We start from the raw sequence: 14,675 nt of genomic DNA on the forward strand, positions 1-14,675 counted from the left end.
AGAACCCGGAGATCATGACCTGAGCCAAAGGCAGAGGCTCAACCCACTGAGCCACCCAGGCGCCGGACACCAAGGCTTTCTACCTTGCATTACATGTACCCTAGAGCACGTTCCACATAGTCCTCTCTACTGTCCCGAGGGCTTCCTTGCTCAGGGCCATTGCCTTATATGTATTTGTATCTTCCTTAGTGAAGAGCACAGTGTCTTGCACAAACAGGCTGTCGACAAATATTTGTTGACAGAATAAGTGAATAAAAGGAAAGTAAGGAAGGAGGAAGGAGGGGTGGGCGGGAGAGAGGGAGGAAGAAAGGAAAAATGAATGAATAAAGCCTCTTTTTGAGAACCCTGACATTTGCTCAGGAACATTAGGTCTAAGGAGGTTTTGGAGTATCCGCTTCCAGTGATGACCAGATGAGGCACAAGGAACCGGGCCACCACCCTCCCTGCCTTTGCCTTCCTCAGCCGAACAGCGGCAGAGCCCTGAAGGAAGCCCGCATTCCAGCCTCACCTGCTGTAATCGAGGATGAGAGAACGCAGATGGCTGCATGGCAGAGCCCTCCCGAGTCTCCGGAGAGACCACAGATCCATCCTGCAGTCAGTGAGCTCCAGGCTGGTAAAGGGGCAGGCGGCACTCCCCTTCAACTCCAGAAGTGAAGCCTAAGAACGCGAGGGGAAACCGTGCTCACGTAAGGGAGACAACATGCTCTGTGTTTTCACGTAATGCAAAAGCCCATTATGTTCATTACCTCAACAGTTCGCCTTGAAGACAACTTTCTAATTCCCCCAAGGAGAAAGTGGCATGAAAATAAAATAACTGCCCTTTAAAAGGCAATGTGAAGAATTAAATGGGCAACACCAAGCTTTGTGATGAGATGAGATACACTGCAGCTTATCTTTCTCTGTCATTGGGGGCTGAATTGTGTCCCCCTCATTCATACATTGAAGTCCTAACCTCAGAATGTGACTGTATTTGGAAACAGGGTCTTCAAAGAGCTACCTAAGGTAAAATAAGGTCTTCAGGGTGGGTCCTAACCCAGTAGGATTGGCTTTCTTATAAGAAGGAAATCTGGACACAGATATGCACAGGGGAAGACGTGAAAATACAGGGGAAAAGCTGCCATTTACAAGCCAAGAAGAGTAGCCTCAGAAGTCACCAACTCTGCTGACACCTTGAGCTCAGATTTCCAGGCCTTCATAACTATGAGGAAATGAGTTTCTGTTGTTTAAGCCGTGCAACCTGTGGCTATGGTAGTCCCAGCAGACCAATACAGATGTTGATATTCTAACCCACAGATTTGTTCTCCTAGGGTTGTGTCCTTTCAATAGGGAAGTACCGCCATGCCAACCTTTGTATAACTAGGCAAAAATTATAATAGTCAGATTACCTCCTAAGTATTCATTGTTACTGGTATTAGGATTTAGAGGCCTCCTCAATAATACACCACACAGGGGCACCTGGGTGGCTTAGTTGGTTAAGTGTTGGACTCTTGATTTTAGCTCACGTCATGGTCTCGGGGCCATGGTCTCAGGGTCCTGGGATGGAGCCCCATGTCAAACTCTGTGCTCAACAAGGAGTCTGCTTCTCTCCTTCTCTCTCTGTCCCTTCCTGTGCTCAAACTCTCTCTCAATCTCTCTAAAATAAAATCTTAAAAAACAACAACAACAACAAAAAAAAAAAACCCAAAAAACTAGACCATGGAAATTTAGCAACAAGTTGTTTCTCATGGTGAAGCCATGGGACTGGGGGCAACACATGAACATTTGGAACCATGTCAAGGTCTCTCAGTCCCCTGAACAGAGGGGCCTATGGCAAGGACATTTCTTGTGGTAACAAAGGATCCCAGGGACAACTAAATCCCTACCTGACAGGGATTTAAAGCTACAAATCACAAAGGCACCTTTTAGCAGTGAGAATCACTGCAACCTAAGGATTTCTTCAGTTCAGAATTTAAACTGAAAAGAGGCTTTGGTGGGGTCAGAAGGATTTAGGGTTTCCTGAGGCAATGACATGTTGGTTAGAGATAGGGCTCCAAATTATAGTTTGGCTTAGAATATAAGCGCCCTTGCAGCCTTAACTACAGAGCTGGCGTTTGAGGTCTCTTTTATGAGAAAACACCTAACTTAAGTGCTGGGTTAGATTTCGCAAGCTGTTGTTTCTGACAGAGGAGGCAGTGTGGGACATCACTGTCTATGGTAAGAAACACTGGTCTGTGCAAAACGGGCTCTCAACCCAGGTCCCGACGGTCTCAACCAGTGGTTTACAGTGTCACTCCTGGGGCACTAGGCCCATGTGGGCAAGACCACAGCCATTGACCACAGAATTCCTCAATGGCCTCCAGGTGACCAACAGGGCAACATTTTAAAGAACTGCTAAGGATCACTATTGACATGCACGGACAGCATTCTACAGCCTGCTTAAATGGACTGGGTCCCTGGACTGACACTTTCAATAAAAACAAATACAAATTCTGATTATGCATTAAAGATACCTTTTTTAAAAATTTATTTTGAATTGTGGTCAAATACACAGATAAAATTTACCATCGTAATCATTTTTGGGGTACAGTTCAGTGGCATTAAAGACATTCACTGTTGTTGTACAACCCTCAACACCATCCATCTCCACAACATTTTTCATCTTGTAAAACTCAGACTCTGTACCCATTAAAAAATAACTCCCATTCTCCCCTCCCCCACAACATCTAGCAACCGCCATTTTATTTTCTTTCTCTATGAGTCTTAACTACTCTAGGTACTTCCTATAATACAATGATATAGTATTTGTCCTTTTGTGACTGACTTATCTTACTTAGCATAAGTTCCTCAAGGTTCCCACATGTAGCATGTGTCACAACTTCCTTCCTGTTAAAGGCTGAATAATATTCTATTGTATGTATATCCAACATTTTGTTTTCTACTCATCTGTTAATGGACATTTGGATTGCTTCCACCTTTGGCTATTATGAATAATGCTACCATGAAGATTAGTGTACAAATATCTTTTTGAGATCTAGCTTTCAATTCTTTGGGGTAGATGTCCAGAAGTGGGAATTGCTGAATCATATGGTAATTCCATTTTTAATTTTTTAAGGAACTTCAATCCTGTTTTCCATAGTGGCTACACCAATTTATATTCCCATCAACAGTGCACAGGTTTTCCTGTGCTGTCCATATCCTGTCAACACATTATGTTCTATTTTTTTATAGTAGTAGCCATACTACTATATGAGATACTACCTCATGCCATACTAGTTGACATGAGGTAGTATCTCATTGCAGTTTTGATTTGCATTTCCCTAAAGATTAGTAATATTGAACATCTTTTGTGTGTTTATGATTTATTTGTATACCTTCTTTGGAGAATGTTTCCTTAGTCCTTTGCCCATTTTAAAATGAGGTTGTTTGTTTTTTGTTGTTGTTGAATATTAGGATAAAGAAATTATGGTATATTCATAGTAGAAAATGATATAGGGGCATCTGGGTGGCTCAGTCAGTTAAGCGTCTCACTCTTGATTTCAGCTCAGGTCATGATCTCAGGGTCATGGGATGAAACCATACATCAGGTTCCATGCTCAGTGCAGAGCCTGCTTGTCCCTCTCCCTCCCCTGCTTGGGTTCTCTCTTCCTCTCTCGAATAAATAAATAAAATCTTAAAAAAAAACTATATAGCAATGAAAATGCATCAACTATAGCTCTACAAAAGTAAAACATGATGACTCATAAAAACAATGTTGTACAGGCAAAGAGAGACAGAAAAGAATGCATACTGTATGTTGCATTTTATAAAATAAACAACAGGTAAAACTGTGTTTTTTAACCAAACATTATAGTTTTACCTTGTTTTTTGTACTTTTACATAACTTTGAAATGTTTCATTAAAAGATACATTGTCTTTTTAAAAAAGAAAAGCTTAGAGCATATCAGTCAACAACCAAATGAACTGTAGCTGGAATATGTGCTATTATGTTATATTCAATTTTAAGTTTAATTGAAGGAATACTTCTAAAACGCATGACTCACCAGTCTGGCAATCTCTGGGTTGCTCAGTTGAAGGCTCCAGATACAGATCTCTTTCCCCAGCATATAACACTCATCGCGAATTGTCATGAGCAAAGGTTCCAAGGAAATGGGTAAGACGCTTGTTGGGGAGTCTCCAGGTCTTACAAGCATAAACTGGAGTGTCAGAAAAAAAGTACAGGTGGGAATCATAAAGAGATGTCCATGCATAGAGAAAGAGTGTTGTCATCAGACAGTATCAGAACATTTGAAAAGGCAATTAGCTTTGGATCACACATGCACTGGGTGGTAATTCAATACAAACTTATGAATTTCTTGCCATATGCAAAAGCAGTCTTACAGGGCACAGATTTTTCCATCAGGTTTCTACTCATTATTGGGTCAGAAATCAATTGAGTAGGTTGTAACCAGCTTTTTTTCTCCCTTTAATGAAATAGAACGGAAGAGAAATTATCTGAGTGTATCCTATGCAGTAAAAAAATAATTGTCTCATGAGACTCTTACTTTAGTGATGCTCAACATCAAAATGGAGACCCAAACAGAGCATCACCCCCCCAACATAAACAGCCCATATGGTCTTATGATTTACACCAGTATTTACACATCGGGTCCTGATGTTATTTGCATTTCTGATAGTGATTTTAATTTAAACTGTTTAGAAAGGGACTACAAATTTGAAACATTTAATTTAAAATGTTTGCTGAAGGGACTACAAATTTGAACAAGGTTTATGATTAACTCTTATCATTAAGTAGTAGAGGCTAATTATAAAATGTACAATAGAAAAAAAAAGTTGTAACTATTTTATCACAAAAAGATGGCTCTGAAAAGCTCTTGCCCTGGGATGAGCAGGGAGATGTATGGGGGAGTCCAGAGAAGCAACTAACTACAAGAGAAGGAATTAGAAAGACCTAGGAGGGCAGAGGAGATAGGAGACTAGGAGAGAAAGTCTCCTGTCCAAAGGAGTGAACGGGGAGAGGGGAGGTGGCAGCTCCCTTGGGAAATGGAAGTTTGGCAAAAAGGGATGGTGGTTAGGAAGGACTTTCAGAGGTTCTTTTTATGTGGGGTACAATGTAATCACCCTCCCATCCCTCAAAAAACTTCAGGAAAAATATGGGTAGGATGGATCTGGGTCAAAGTCTCCTTAGAATAATGATTATTTTTCAGCACTCATCTCTAACTACTTTAACTTATACTCTTGGTTAGCACTCAGCATCTTAGGACACCAGTAGGTGTTTGATTATTACAATACAGACTGTCTTTCTGGGCTGGCCACAGGAAAGCTGGAGAGCAGGTCAGTCTGTCCTTGGGTTCGAGCACTGCTCCCTCCCCCTCTCCCCCTTCTGGACTAGCAGGCGCCCCTTCCCAAAAGTAGACCATTTCATTTCAGGGCTGGCCTCTCTTCTTTCCCCCTCCCAATCGACCCCTAGAGTCAATCTCAGAAAAGATATAACACCTGATTTTTTTTTTTCTGAAATCCTGTACTTTGGGAGTTAGAATTATGTGTTTGCTGATCTCGCTCCAAGTGAGAGGGGAAGGATGGGTGAGTGCGGGGGTCTGGCCTGACGACAGGGACACTACTGTTGAGGGAAGCAAACATTCCCTTGGAGGGATCCTGTGGGGTGGTGCAGCGCTGGGCATGGATGTCCTGCCAGATGCCCAAAGTGGTCTTCTGTGTGGGACTTTTCAGAGGTAGAGTGGGAGGGGCTGGTTGGCCACTCCAGGTGTGGTGTAAGAAAGGGCAGGGCTGCTCAAAGGATTGGGGTGGGTAGATTCGAGGTAGAAGCAGGGAGGCAGAAGTGCGGAGCAGAGCCCCAGTGCCAGGAGCAGGTTTTGGACTTCAGACAGGCAGGCAGGCAGGAACACAGAGCGATGACTGAGGACCCGTGTTCCTTGGGGCAAAACCCCAGTCACTTCCCAGAGGAGTAAGCAAAGGAGGCCACACACTCACTTTCCTAAGAATCTGTTCGTTGTTGATGCTGGTTTTCAAGTCCTGTCTGATGGCTGGACACACAGCTGTCTGCGTCTGGACACAGTGCTTTTCATACGTTTTCAGGAACTTCCGAAGAATTGGAACGATGGGCAGGGGTGTTCCTTTAGTTTTTTGTTTTCCTTCCTTTTCCCTTGGCATTGTCTTACTGTGTTAGATTCTACCTGGATTCTGAAAATAGCACCTTGCCCTGAAACCCAATACACAGATGTCTTTTGAAGAAGCAGATCACACATCCCCACTAAAAATTGGCAAATATTGCTGACACCCTTCTCTGCTTAAAGTGCCTCAGGTATCTTAAAACGGGAGTAGGGAATCAAGATAGATACCATTGAGTAAAACTGTTCTGTTTCCAGTATCTATTTTCATGGATCCATGTTCTTTTAGATTCTTTAAAATGGGGCAATAGGAGCACCTAGGTGGCTCAGTTGTCAGGCATCTGCCTTTGGCTCAGGCCATGATCCCTGGGTCCTGGGATCAAGTCACGCATTGGGCTCCCTGCTTAGTGGGAAGACTGCTTCTCTCTCTGCCACTCCCCCTGCTTGTTCTCTCGCTCTCTGGCAAGTAAATAAATAAAATCTTTCAAAAAAATAAAATAAAATGGTGTGATACCCTTGGAACTCAGTTATAACATTAATGGTGTGCACTAAATATTGCCAAGGACATATTGATTTTTAAATGGCATAGTTCTCTTTATAGACATAATTCTTGCCAGGCAGCATATCCACAGGGGTTAAGAATGTGAGCTTTAAAGGGGAACAGACTTGGATTTTAGTCTTATCTCCACCACTGGACTCACTGGGGTCGACTTAGGTATTCTTTTTTTTTTTTTTTTAAGATTTTATTTATTTGATAGAGATCACAAGTAGACAGAGAGGCAGGCAGAGAGAGAGGAAGGGAAGCAGGCTCCCTGCCAAGCAGAGAGCCTGATGCGGGGCTCGATCCCAGGACCCTGGGATCATGACCTAAGCCGAAGGCAGAGGTGTGGGGAGCCATGCAGCAGGAGCTGGGAGTCACGTAGATGGATATGCCTGAGGAGGAGGGGCTGTGAATGTTTAACCCAAAGATAATGGGTGCGCTCATGGACGACGCACGTTCAATGCCTGGAGTCACAAGGAGGGTATAGGATTAACTTGTAGTTTTGGGAAGGGCACAAGATCTGTAGAACAATAGAAACCTATGGAGTCACGTAGGTGCTCACGAGCATCTCACATGCTCATGGATAAGGTGACTAGTAGTCCTTCTGATTGGTGTTTAGGTGAATCGCGTGATATGGTGATTGGGCATTTGTAACTACTGATACTATAATAAGGGGCTTAATTTGAGGAGCGGGGTTCCCGGATCAAGATATGTAGAAGACTGACAATAAAGAAGTTTGCCACTCAACCTCGTCTGCGGGTCGTTCTTGCGGGTCGAGAACGACACAGAGGCTTTAACCCACTGAGCCACCCAGGTGCCCTGGACTTAGGTATTCTATGAAGAGTTTTGAAGCCTCGATTTCTCCATCTGTAAAATGGATTATGGTTGTCACCAGGATTAAGGCAGGTAAATTTATAAAGCACTTAGCACAATGCCTGGCACATAGTAAAAGTGCTCAATAAACTTTATTAGTACTATGAAGTGATTCTTATTTTCCTGGCCACAGGAAGCCACCCAGCAGTAATGATCTGTCCCTTCAATTAAGCAGCCTTGAAAGGTCCCTCCATGTGATAATGTCACCAGCTAGATCTCTTCTTTCCGGAGTACCACTTTTTTTTTTTTTTAAATTAACATATAATGTATTATTTGCTTCAGGGGTACAGGTCTGTGAATCATGAGTCTTACACATTTCACAGCACTCACCCCAGCACTTACCCTCCCCAATTTCCATCATCCAACCACCCTATCCTTACCCGCTCACCACCCCCACCAGCAACCCTCAGTTTGTTTCCTGAGACTAAGAGCCTCTTATCGTTTGTCTCCCTCCAGATCCCATCTTGTTTCATTTTTCCCTTCCCTACCCCCCACCCCACCCCTGCCTCTCAAATTCCTGATATCAGAGATCATATAATTGTCTTTCTCTGATTGACTTATTTCACTTAGCATAATACCCTCTGGTTCCATCCACAACGTTGAAAATGGCAAGATTTTGGTTTTTTGATGGCTCCGTAATATTCCATGCAGATACACACCACATCTTCTTTATTCATTCCTCTGTTGATGGACATCTAGGCTCTTTCCATAGATTGGCTGTTGTGGACATTGCTGCTATAAACATTGGGGAGCACATGCCCCTTCAGATGACTACATTTGTATCTTTAGGGTAAATACCTAGTAGTGTGATTGTTGGGTCGTAGGTCAGGCAAATGAAACCTGAAACCACCCTCAGGAGACTGGCAAGGGCCTTGACAACACCTTCCAGACTACCCAGACTGTTTGAACTCAAAGCGCTGACTCACTTCCGCTCAGATGGGGGGTAGTAACCTCCGGAATGACTGGCAATGACCTTTACCTCATTATAATACTAAAATCTCCACCCAAGGAAGGGCCTCAGCCTCATTTACATAACAAACAATGTCTGTATAGGCGTGTTTCCTTAATGTACATGTGGGACCTCATGCACGCCTCTACACTGGATGACAAGGCCTCCCTATCTAAATATTCATCCCAACTGTAAACAAAAGGAACTCGTCCCCACCTCACTGACTGTCTCTCTTTCATCCAGCTTTGAAAGCTATTTCCTGTGATCTCATTATTTGCTGCAAATAAAGTTTACTTTGTGGGACAACTCCACCTGGTGTATCTGTGACTCACTGAGGAGCTAGCAACTCCGAATTGGTTTGGTCCCAGTAACTTAAGGTAATGGTTGGTTCTTTGAACGGGGTTCACAGAGACAAAAGTTTATGAGAATTATTAAGAGGCCTCGTTTCAGGAAGAACCAGTTTGAATCCTGTGTCTATCAATTATTAGCAGACTGACTGTGACTAGTCCACTTCATGTGCCTGAACCCGGTCTTCATCTTTAAAAATGGTGGGACTATAATCTCTTTGGTATTTGTGGGGATTTAATGCAAATTAAATGTAAAGTTTTTTCGTGGGTACCAAGGGGATGTTGATGGGTGATGACGATGATAAAGAACTATTATGAGGGGGCGCCTGGGAGGCTCAGTGATTAAGCCTCTGCCTTCAGCTCAGGTCATGGTCTCAGGGTCCTAGGATGGAGCCCCACATCCAGCTCTCTGCTCAGCAGGGAGCTGGTTTCCCCCTCCCTCTCTGCCTGCCTCTCTGCCTACTTGTGATCTCTTTCTCTGTTGAATAAATAAATAAAATCTTAAAAAAAAAAAGAACTGTTATGAGGAATAAGGAATTAGTTCCTTGTGGATACTTGGAACAGAGCCTGGCACATAGTGATGGTTCAGGTGGGGAGGCTGAGGCCTAGTGAGGGAAGTGATTTGCCTAAGGGCAAACACTGGTAACCAGAGCAGCTGGGATTCAAATTCAGGCAGCCTGGCTCCACAGTCCACATTCTTAATCACTCTGACATACCACCTAGAAGGTACTGATACTGACTGTATGTTTTCAACTTTCTCCTAAATTCTTATGTTGAAGCCCAACCCCCAGGGTGATGGTATTTGTTTGATAGGGTGTTTGGGAGGTGAGCAGGGTTAGATGAGGTCATGAAGGCAGGTCTCCCACCACAGGATTAGCGCCCTTGTAAGAAGAGACACAGAGTGGGGCACCTGGGTGGCTCAGTGGGTTGGGCAACCAACTCTTCATTTCACCTGGAGTCCTGATCTCAGGGTCATGAGACAGAGCTCCAAGTCGGGCTCCATGCTCAGCCTGGAGTTTGCTTGACATTCTCTCCCTCTGCCCCCACTCCCACACTCTTTCTAAACAAATAAATAAATAAAATCTTTAAAAAAGAAAAAAACGAAGGAGACACTAAAGAGCCAGTTTGTCTCCCTTGAAATGGCTGCCACTGCCAAGCCAAGAAAAAAGTCTCCAAACCTAGCTTCCTGGCACCTTGCTCTTGGATTTCCCAGTCTCCAGAAGTGTTAGGAAATGAATTTGTTGTTTAGGTCACAGTCTATGGTATTTTGTTAAGGCAGTCCAAGTTAAGGTTGGTACTATGTAACATCACTGTTCACAATATGAAGTATTTCTCACCAGCCTCTTCTGGGTGAGTACAAACCACACGCATAACATTTTGGAAGTACTCTATTAAGGCCCTCTTAAATCTCGAGCTTTTCACTTGGTATTTTCTCACTAGCGTTTCTTCGTCATTTCCAGGTGCAGTAACGCGTGGCCCAGGCTCTCAGTAATGCGCATTTAGTGGAGGTGCCGCATCCTCTGCTAACTGAGATTCTCGCAGAGTTGGGGACGGTGAAGTGAGGGCTGCGGAGCAGAGAGTAGGGGACGGAGGGCCCTGCCTTCTCGGGACGGAAGCGAGGCCCATTTGCCCCGGGCCTGCTGCTCGCCTCGAGTCCCGGGGGCTAGAGAGAGCTCCGGACCTGCCGCTGCCCGCAGCAATTCAGTACCTCCGGAGAGAACGCCGGCCACCCACACCGCAACCTGGTCGCCGACCCGCGCCCGCACTCACTCCGGCGCCGGGTCCCCGCGTCCCCGCGTCCCCGCGTCCCTCGCCGGCCGGCCTCCCGCATGCGCCCTGCACCTTGGCGACGGCGCGGGGGCGGGGCTGGAGAGGTCCGCCGGAGGGGAGGCGGAGGCGTAAGGGGGCGAGGCGGAGGCGGGAGGAGGAGGGAATTGGGGGTGGCGGCGGGAAAGCCCTTCCAGGGTTCGGGAGGGTGGGCGTGGGCTCGGGCTCGGGCTCTCGGGCATGGGCATGGAGAGCACCTGGGGTCCTCGCCGCGTGGCGAGGTCGTCAAAGCCAGTGGCTCTGCGATGGACGAGGTCTAGGAGGAGACAGAAGTGTGGGACCCGTGGGCCTGGCCATCAGTGGGGCAGGGGGGACGAGGGCAGAGGTCGCCTAAGGTAGCTGCGCGCCACTCCCGCCCGCAGAGGGCGCTCCTGCTCCCGCGTCCCCACCCCCATTCCCAGGCCCGGGAGGCAGGGGGCGCCGGGATAAAGGGGGCAACTCAGGGCAGGGCCTGGGACGCAGTTTGGCTGGGGGAGGGGGTAGGCGGTGTAGTATTGAGTGAGGATGGACAGGCAAAAGCGGTTGCAGCTTTGGAAATGGGTGGAGGAGGAAAAAGGATTTTAAGAAATTTGGCCGTGGTCAGTAGTTTTGGGGCTCATCAATTTAAGGATTTGGGGACAGAATAAAGGCCCCTAAAGAAATTCATGTTCTAGGGCCGCCTGGGTGGCTCAGTGGGTTAAACCTCCCACTTCGGCTCATGTCATGATCTCAGGGTCCTGGGATGGAGCCCCGCACCGGGATCTCTGCTCAGCAAGGAGCCTGCTTCTTCCTCTGCCTGTCTCTCTGACCACTTGTGATCTTTCTCTGTCAAATAAATTTTAAAAATCTTAAAAAGAAAGAAAGAAATCCATGTTCTAACGCTGGAACCTGTGACTGTGTTGTTTTTTGAGGCAAAGGTGACTTTGTAGATGTGATTAAAGTTACATACCTTGAGTCTAGGAACATAAAACCCAGAAAACTCACCACCCCCACCATGGTGGTCAGAGACATTGTTGGCTTTAAAGATGGAGAAAGGGGACCCTAACCAAAGAATTCCCAAAGACTCTAGAAGCAGAATAGGTGTGGAAATGTGTCCTCTCCAAATGTCCACAAAGGAACCCAACTCTGCTGACACCTTGATTTTAGAACCCTGTGGGATGATATCCAGCACAGTCAAGTAATAAATTATCAATCTCTTAGGGTATTAATAGTCTTGCGCGCCTGGGTGGCTCTGCCCGTTAAGCCTCCCACTCTTGATTTCAGCTCAGATCATGGTCTCAGGGCCTTGGGATGGAGCCCCTGCTTCCTTTCCTCACTCAATGTGTAGTCTTGGTGAGATTCGCCTTATCCCTCTGCCCCTCCCCCCGCTGGCAACCGCGCCCTCTTTGGTGCTCTCTCTCAAAAGAAATAAATAAAATCTCTTTTAAAAAGGACAAAAAATAGGCTCTTCATGAATGTTTGAAGGAAGAATGAATTAAAAAAGAAATTGGGGGACGCCTGGGTGGCTCAGTTGGTTAAGCAGCTGCCTTCGGCTCAGGTCATGATCCCAGCGTCCTGGGATCGAGTCCCACATCGGGCTCCTTGCTCGGCAGGGAGCCTGCTTCTCCCTCTGCCTCTGCCTGCCATTCTGTCTGCCTGTGCTCGCTCTCTCTCCCTCTCTCTCTCTGATGAATAAATAAAATCTTAAAAAAAAAAAAGAAATTGGATTAAATTAATTCACATTAAACTGTAAGTGGAAAATAGTCCATTCTCCTCCAGGGCTACTTGTATTTCTAAGCTTGTCTTTTAAACTCAAACGGCTCTCAGGTGCCTGGGTGGCTCAGTGGGTTAAGCCGCTGCCTTCGGCTCAGGTCATGATCTCAGGGTCCTGGGATCGAGCCCCGCATCGGGCTCTCTGCTCAGCAGGGAGCCTGCTTCCCTCTCTCTCTCTGCCTGCTTCTCTGCCTACTTGTGATCTCTGTCTGTCAAATAAATAAATAAAATCTTAAAAAATAAATAAATAAAATAAACTCAAACGGCTCTCATGGAAAAAAATTTTGTGGCACAAAATGAATCCAGGAGGTAGGGAAGAGCAAGAAGGGATCCTGCATTTGGTCAGACATGACTTTCTAGCCAGTGTGCCCCCGTGAGTCTGGATTAATCCTACTTGTGCAGCCTCCTCCTCCTCCTCTGCTGGATGGGTGTTCCTCCGATGCAACCAGAGAGGGGCGGTGAAGGAGAACTACAGAGGGAGGTGGGCACCTGGGTGGCTCAGTCCTTAAGAGGCTGGCTTTGGCTCAGGTCATGATTCCAGAACCCTGGGATAGAGCCCCATAACAGGCACTCGGCTCAGCATGAAGCCTGCTTTTCCCTCTCCCACTCCCCCTGCTTCTAGTCCCTTTTTTGCTGTCTCTCTTTCAAATAAATAAATATCTTAAAAAAAAAAGTACAGAGGGGTGTCAAGAGAGTACACTTACAGGTCACTGAAAGGGACTCAAACACATGCTTAGGGATCTGGGAATGATGACAAATGCCATTGCCCAGAGGACAGGGACAGAGTAAGTGTCAGAAACTAGATGGACCACCACGGATGAGACGAGAAATCCTTCCTACGCACAGTGGGAAAGTTCAAGGAAGTAGAACACGAGGATTGGGTTCAGCCGCAAGTAACAGAAACCCATTAACCCTGGTTAAAACAATATAGAAGTTCATGTCCCTTTCATGTAAATGAAATTCATGAATAAGCAGGCCAGGGCTGCTAGGGAAGCTTCACGATCATAAGGAATCCAAGCTCCTAATACTTTATTACTTTGCCATCCTCTGTGTGAGTTCTACCTCATGATCCAAAATGGTTTCTGAGCTCCATTTTGTCTACATTTCAGAGGGAGAAGTAGACACAGAAGTGCACATTCTCTCCATATAAGGACATTTCCCAAAAATTGCACACGGCACTTGTGCTTAGATTCCACTGGCCAGACTTATCGACATGATCATATCTAGCTGCAAAAAATGATGGGAAATAGAGTCTTTATTCCAGGCAGACATGTGCACAGCTAAAAATGTTACTTACAGAGAAAGGGGAAGATGGGCATTGGGAGGTAACAATCTGGACCAGCAGCCAGGATTATAGGGGTAACGGGAGCAGTGGGTGGGATCTGCACCAGTTTACAAGCACAGCCTGGGTTCCTCACACATTGAGCATTTGTAAATCAGAGGCAGGCCTGGAACTCATTTCACTGTTGTTATAATTTTAGGTGTGACTCACATGGGCTGGTTAAACATGTGTTTTGGGTTCCGGCAAAGCTGGCCACGCTGCGGGCAGTCTTCCTACTATCCATTCTCCGCTTCTGCCTTGTTGATGTAACTTGATTTCAGCATGGCCACTGGCAAACCAGGCGAGGAAAAGAAGCTTCCCCAGGCTTCCTTGTGTATGGGGTGACCATGTGACATAGCACTGACAGGCGCCATAAGCAGAAGCCGATAAATGAGGCTGCTCGGAAAGCTCTTTATTTTTAAAGGTTTTGTTTTATTTATTTGAGAGAGAGTGAACGAGCGAGAGGAGAGACAGAGCAGGAGCAAGAGAGAACAACAGGGAGGAGTGGCAGAGGGAGAGGGAGAAGTAGGTTCCCCGCCGAGCTGGGAGGCCCAAGTGGAGCTCAATGTGGAGCTGGATCCCAGGACCCTGGGATCATGACCGGAGCTGAAGGCAGACGCTTAACTGACTGAGCCACCCAGATGCCCCTCAGAAAGCTTTTGGGATAATACAGTCATTGCGCTGAAGGTGAAGTTGCTATCTGGTACATGATCATCAGACATCACAGTCTGGATGGCTGAGAAGATGGATAGAAGGAGTCGGGGTCTCGGAGAGCGTCGTAGAGCAGCTGACCCTGTTTGGGCTGCCCTCTGCGTGTTCTCATTACATAAGAAAAGCACTCTGATTTATTTAATGCCAAGCTGCTCTGATTTCTATTACCCCCAGTAGAATAGAGGTTTATGGAAACGTGAACTCCTGGAGTGATGCATCTTTTTTTTTTTTTTTTTTTTTTTAAGATTTGATTATTTTAGAGAGCCAGAGA

At 45.9% G+C, this 14,675-nt stretch overlaps 1 protein-coding gene across 1 annotated transcript in view; it reads right to left on the reverse strand.

The window, feature by feature from the left end:
- The window catches only part of LOC116593196, a 45,863-nt gene extending 35,233 nt beyond the window's left edge, over positions 1 to 10,630 (reverse strand). Inside the window, exons 1-4 of the mRNA XM_032347132.1 lie at positions 10,585 to 10,630; positions 5,968 to 6,196; positions 4,020 to 4,172; positions 509 to 657 (exon numbers count right to left, since the gene is read on the reverse strand). Coding sequence (XP_032203023.1) covers positions 509 to 657; positions 4,020 to 4,172; positions 5,968 to 6,147 — 482 coding nt within the window. The 5' untranslated portion in view covers positions 6,148 to 6,196; positions 10,585 to 10,630. The remainder of the gene's footprint in view (positions 1 to 508; positions 658 to 4,019; positions 4,173 to 5,967; positions 6,197 to 10,584) is intronic.
- Between the last annotated feature and the right edge of the window lie 4,045 nt (positions 10,631 to 14,675).

The sequence above is a fragment of the Mustela erminea genome, chromosome 1 (genome assembly GCF_009829155.1).
Source record: "Mustela erminea isolate mMusErm1 chromosome 1, mMusErm1.Pri, whole genome shotgun sequence".
In the NCBI taxonomy this organism is placed as follows: domain Eukaryota; kingdom Metazoa; phylum Chordata; class Mammalia; order Carnivora; family Mustelidae; genus Mustela; species Mustela erminea.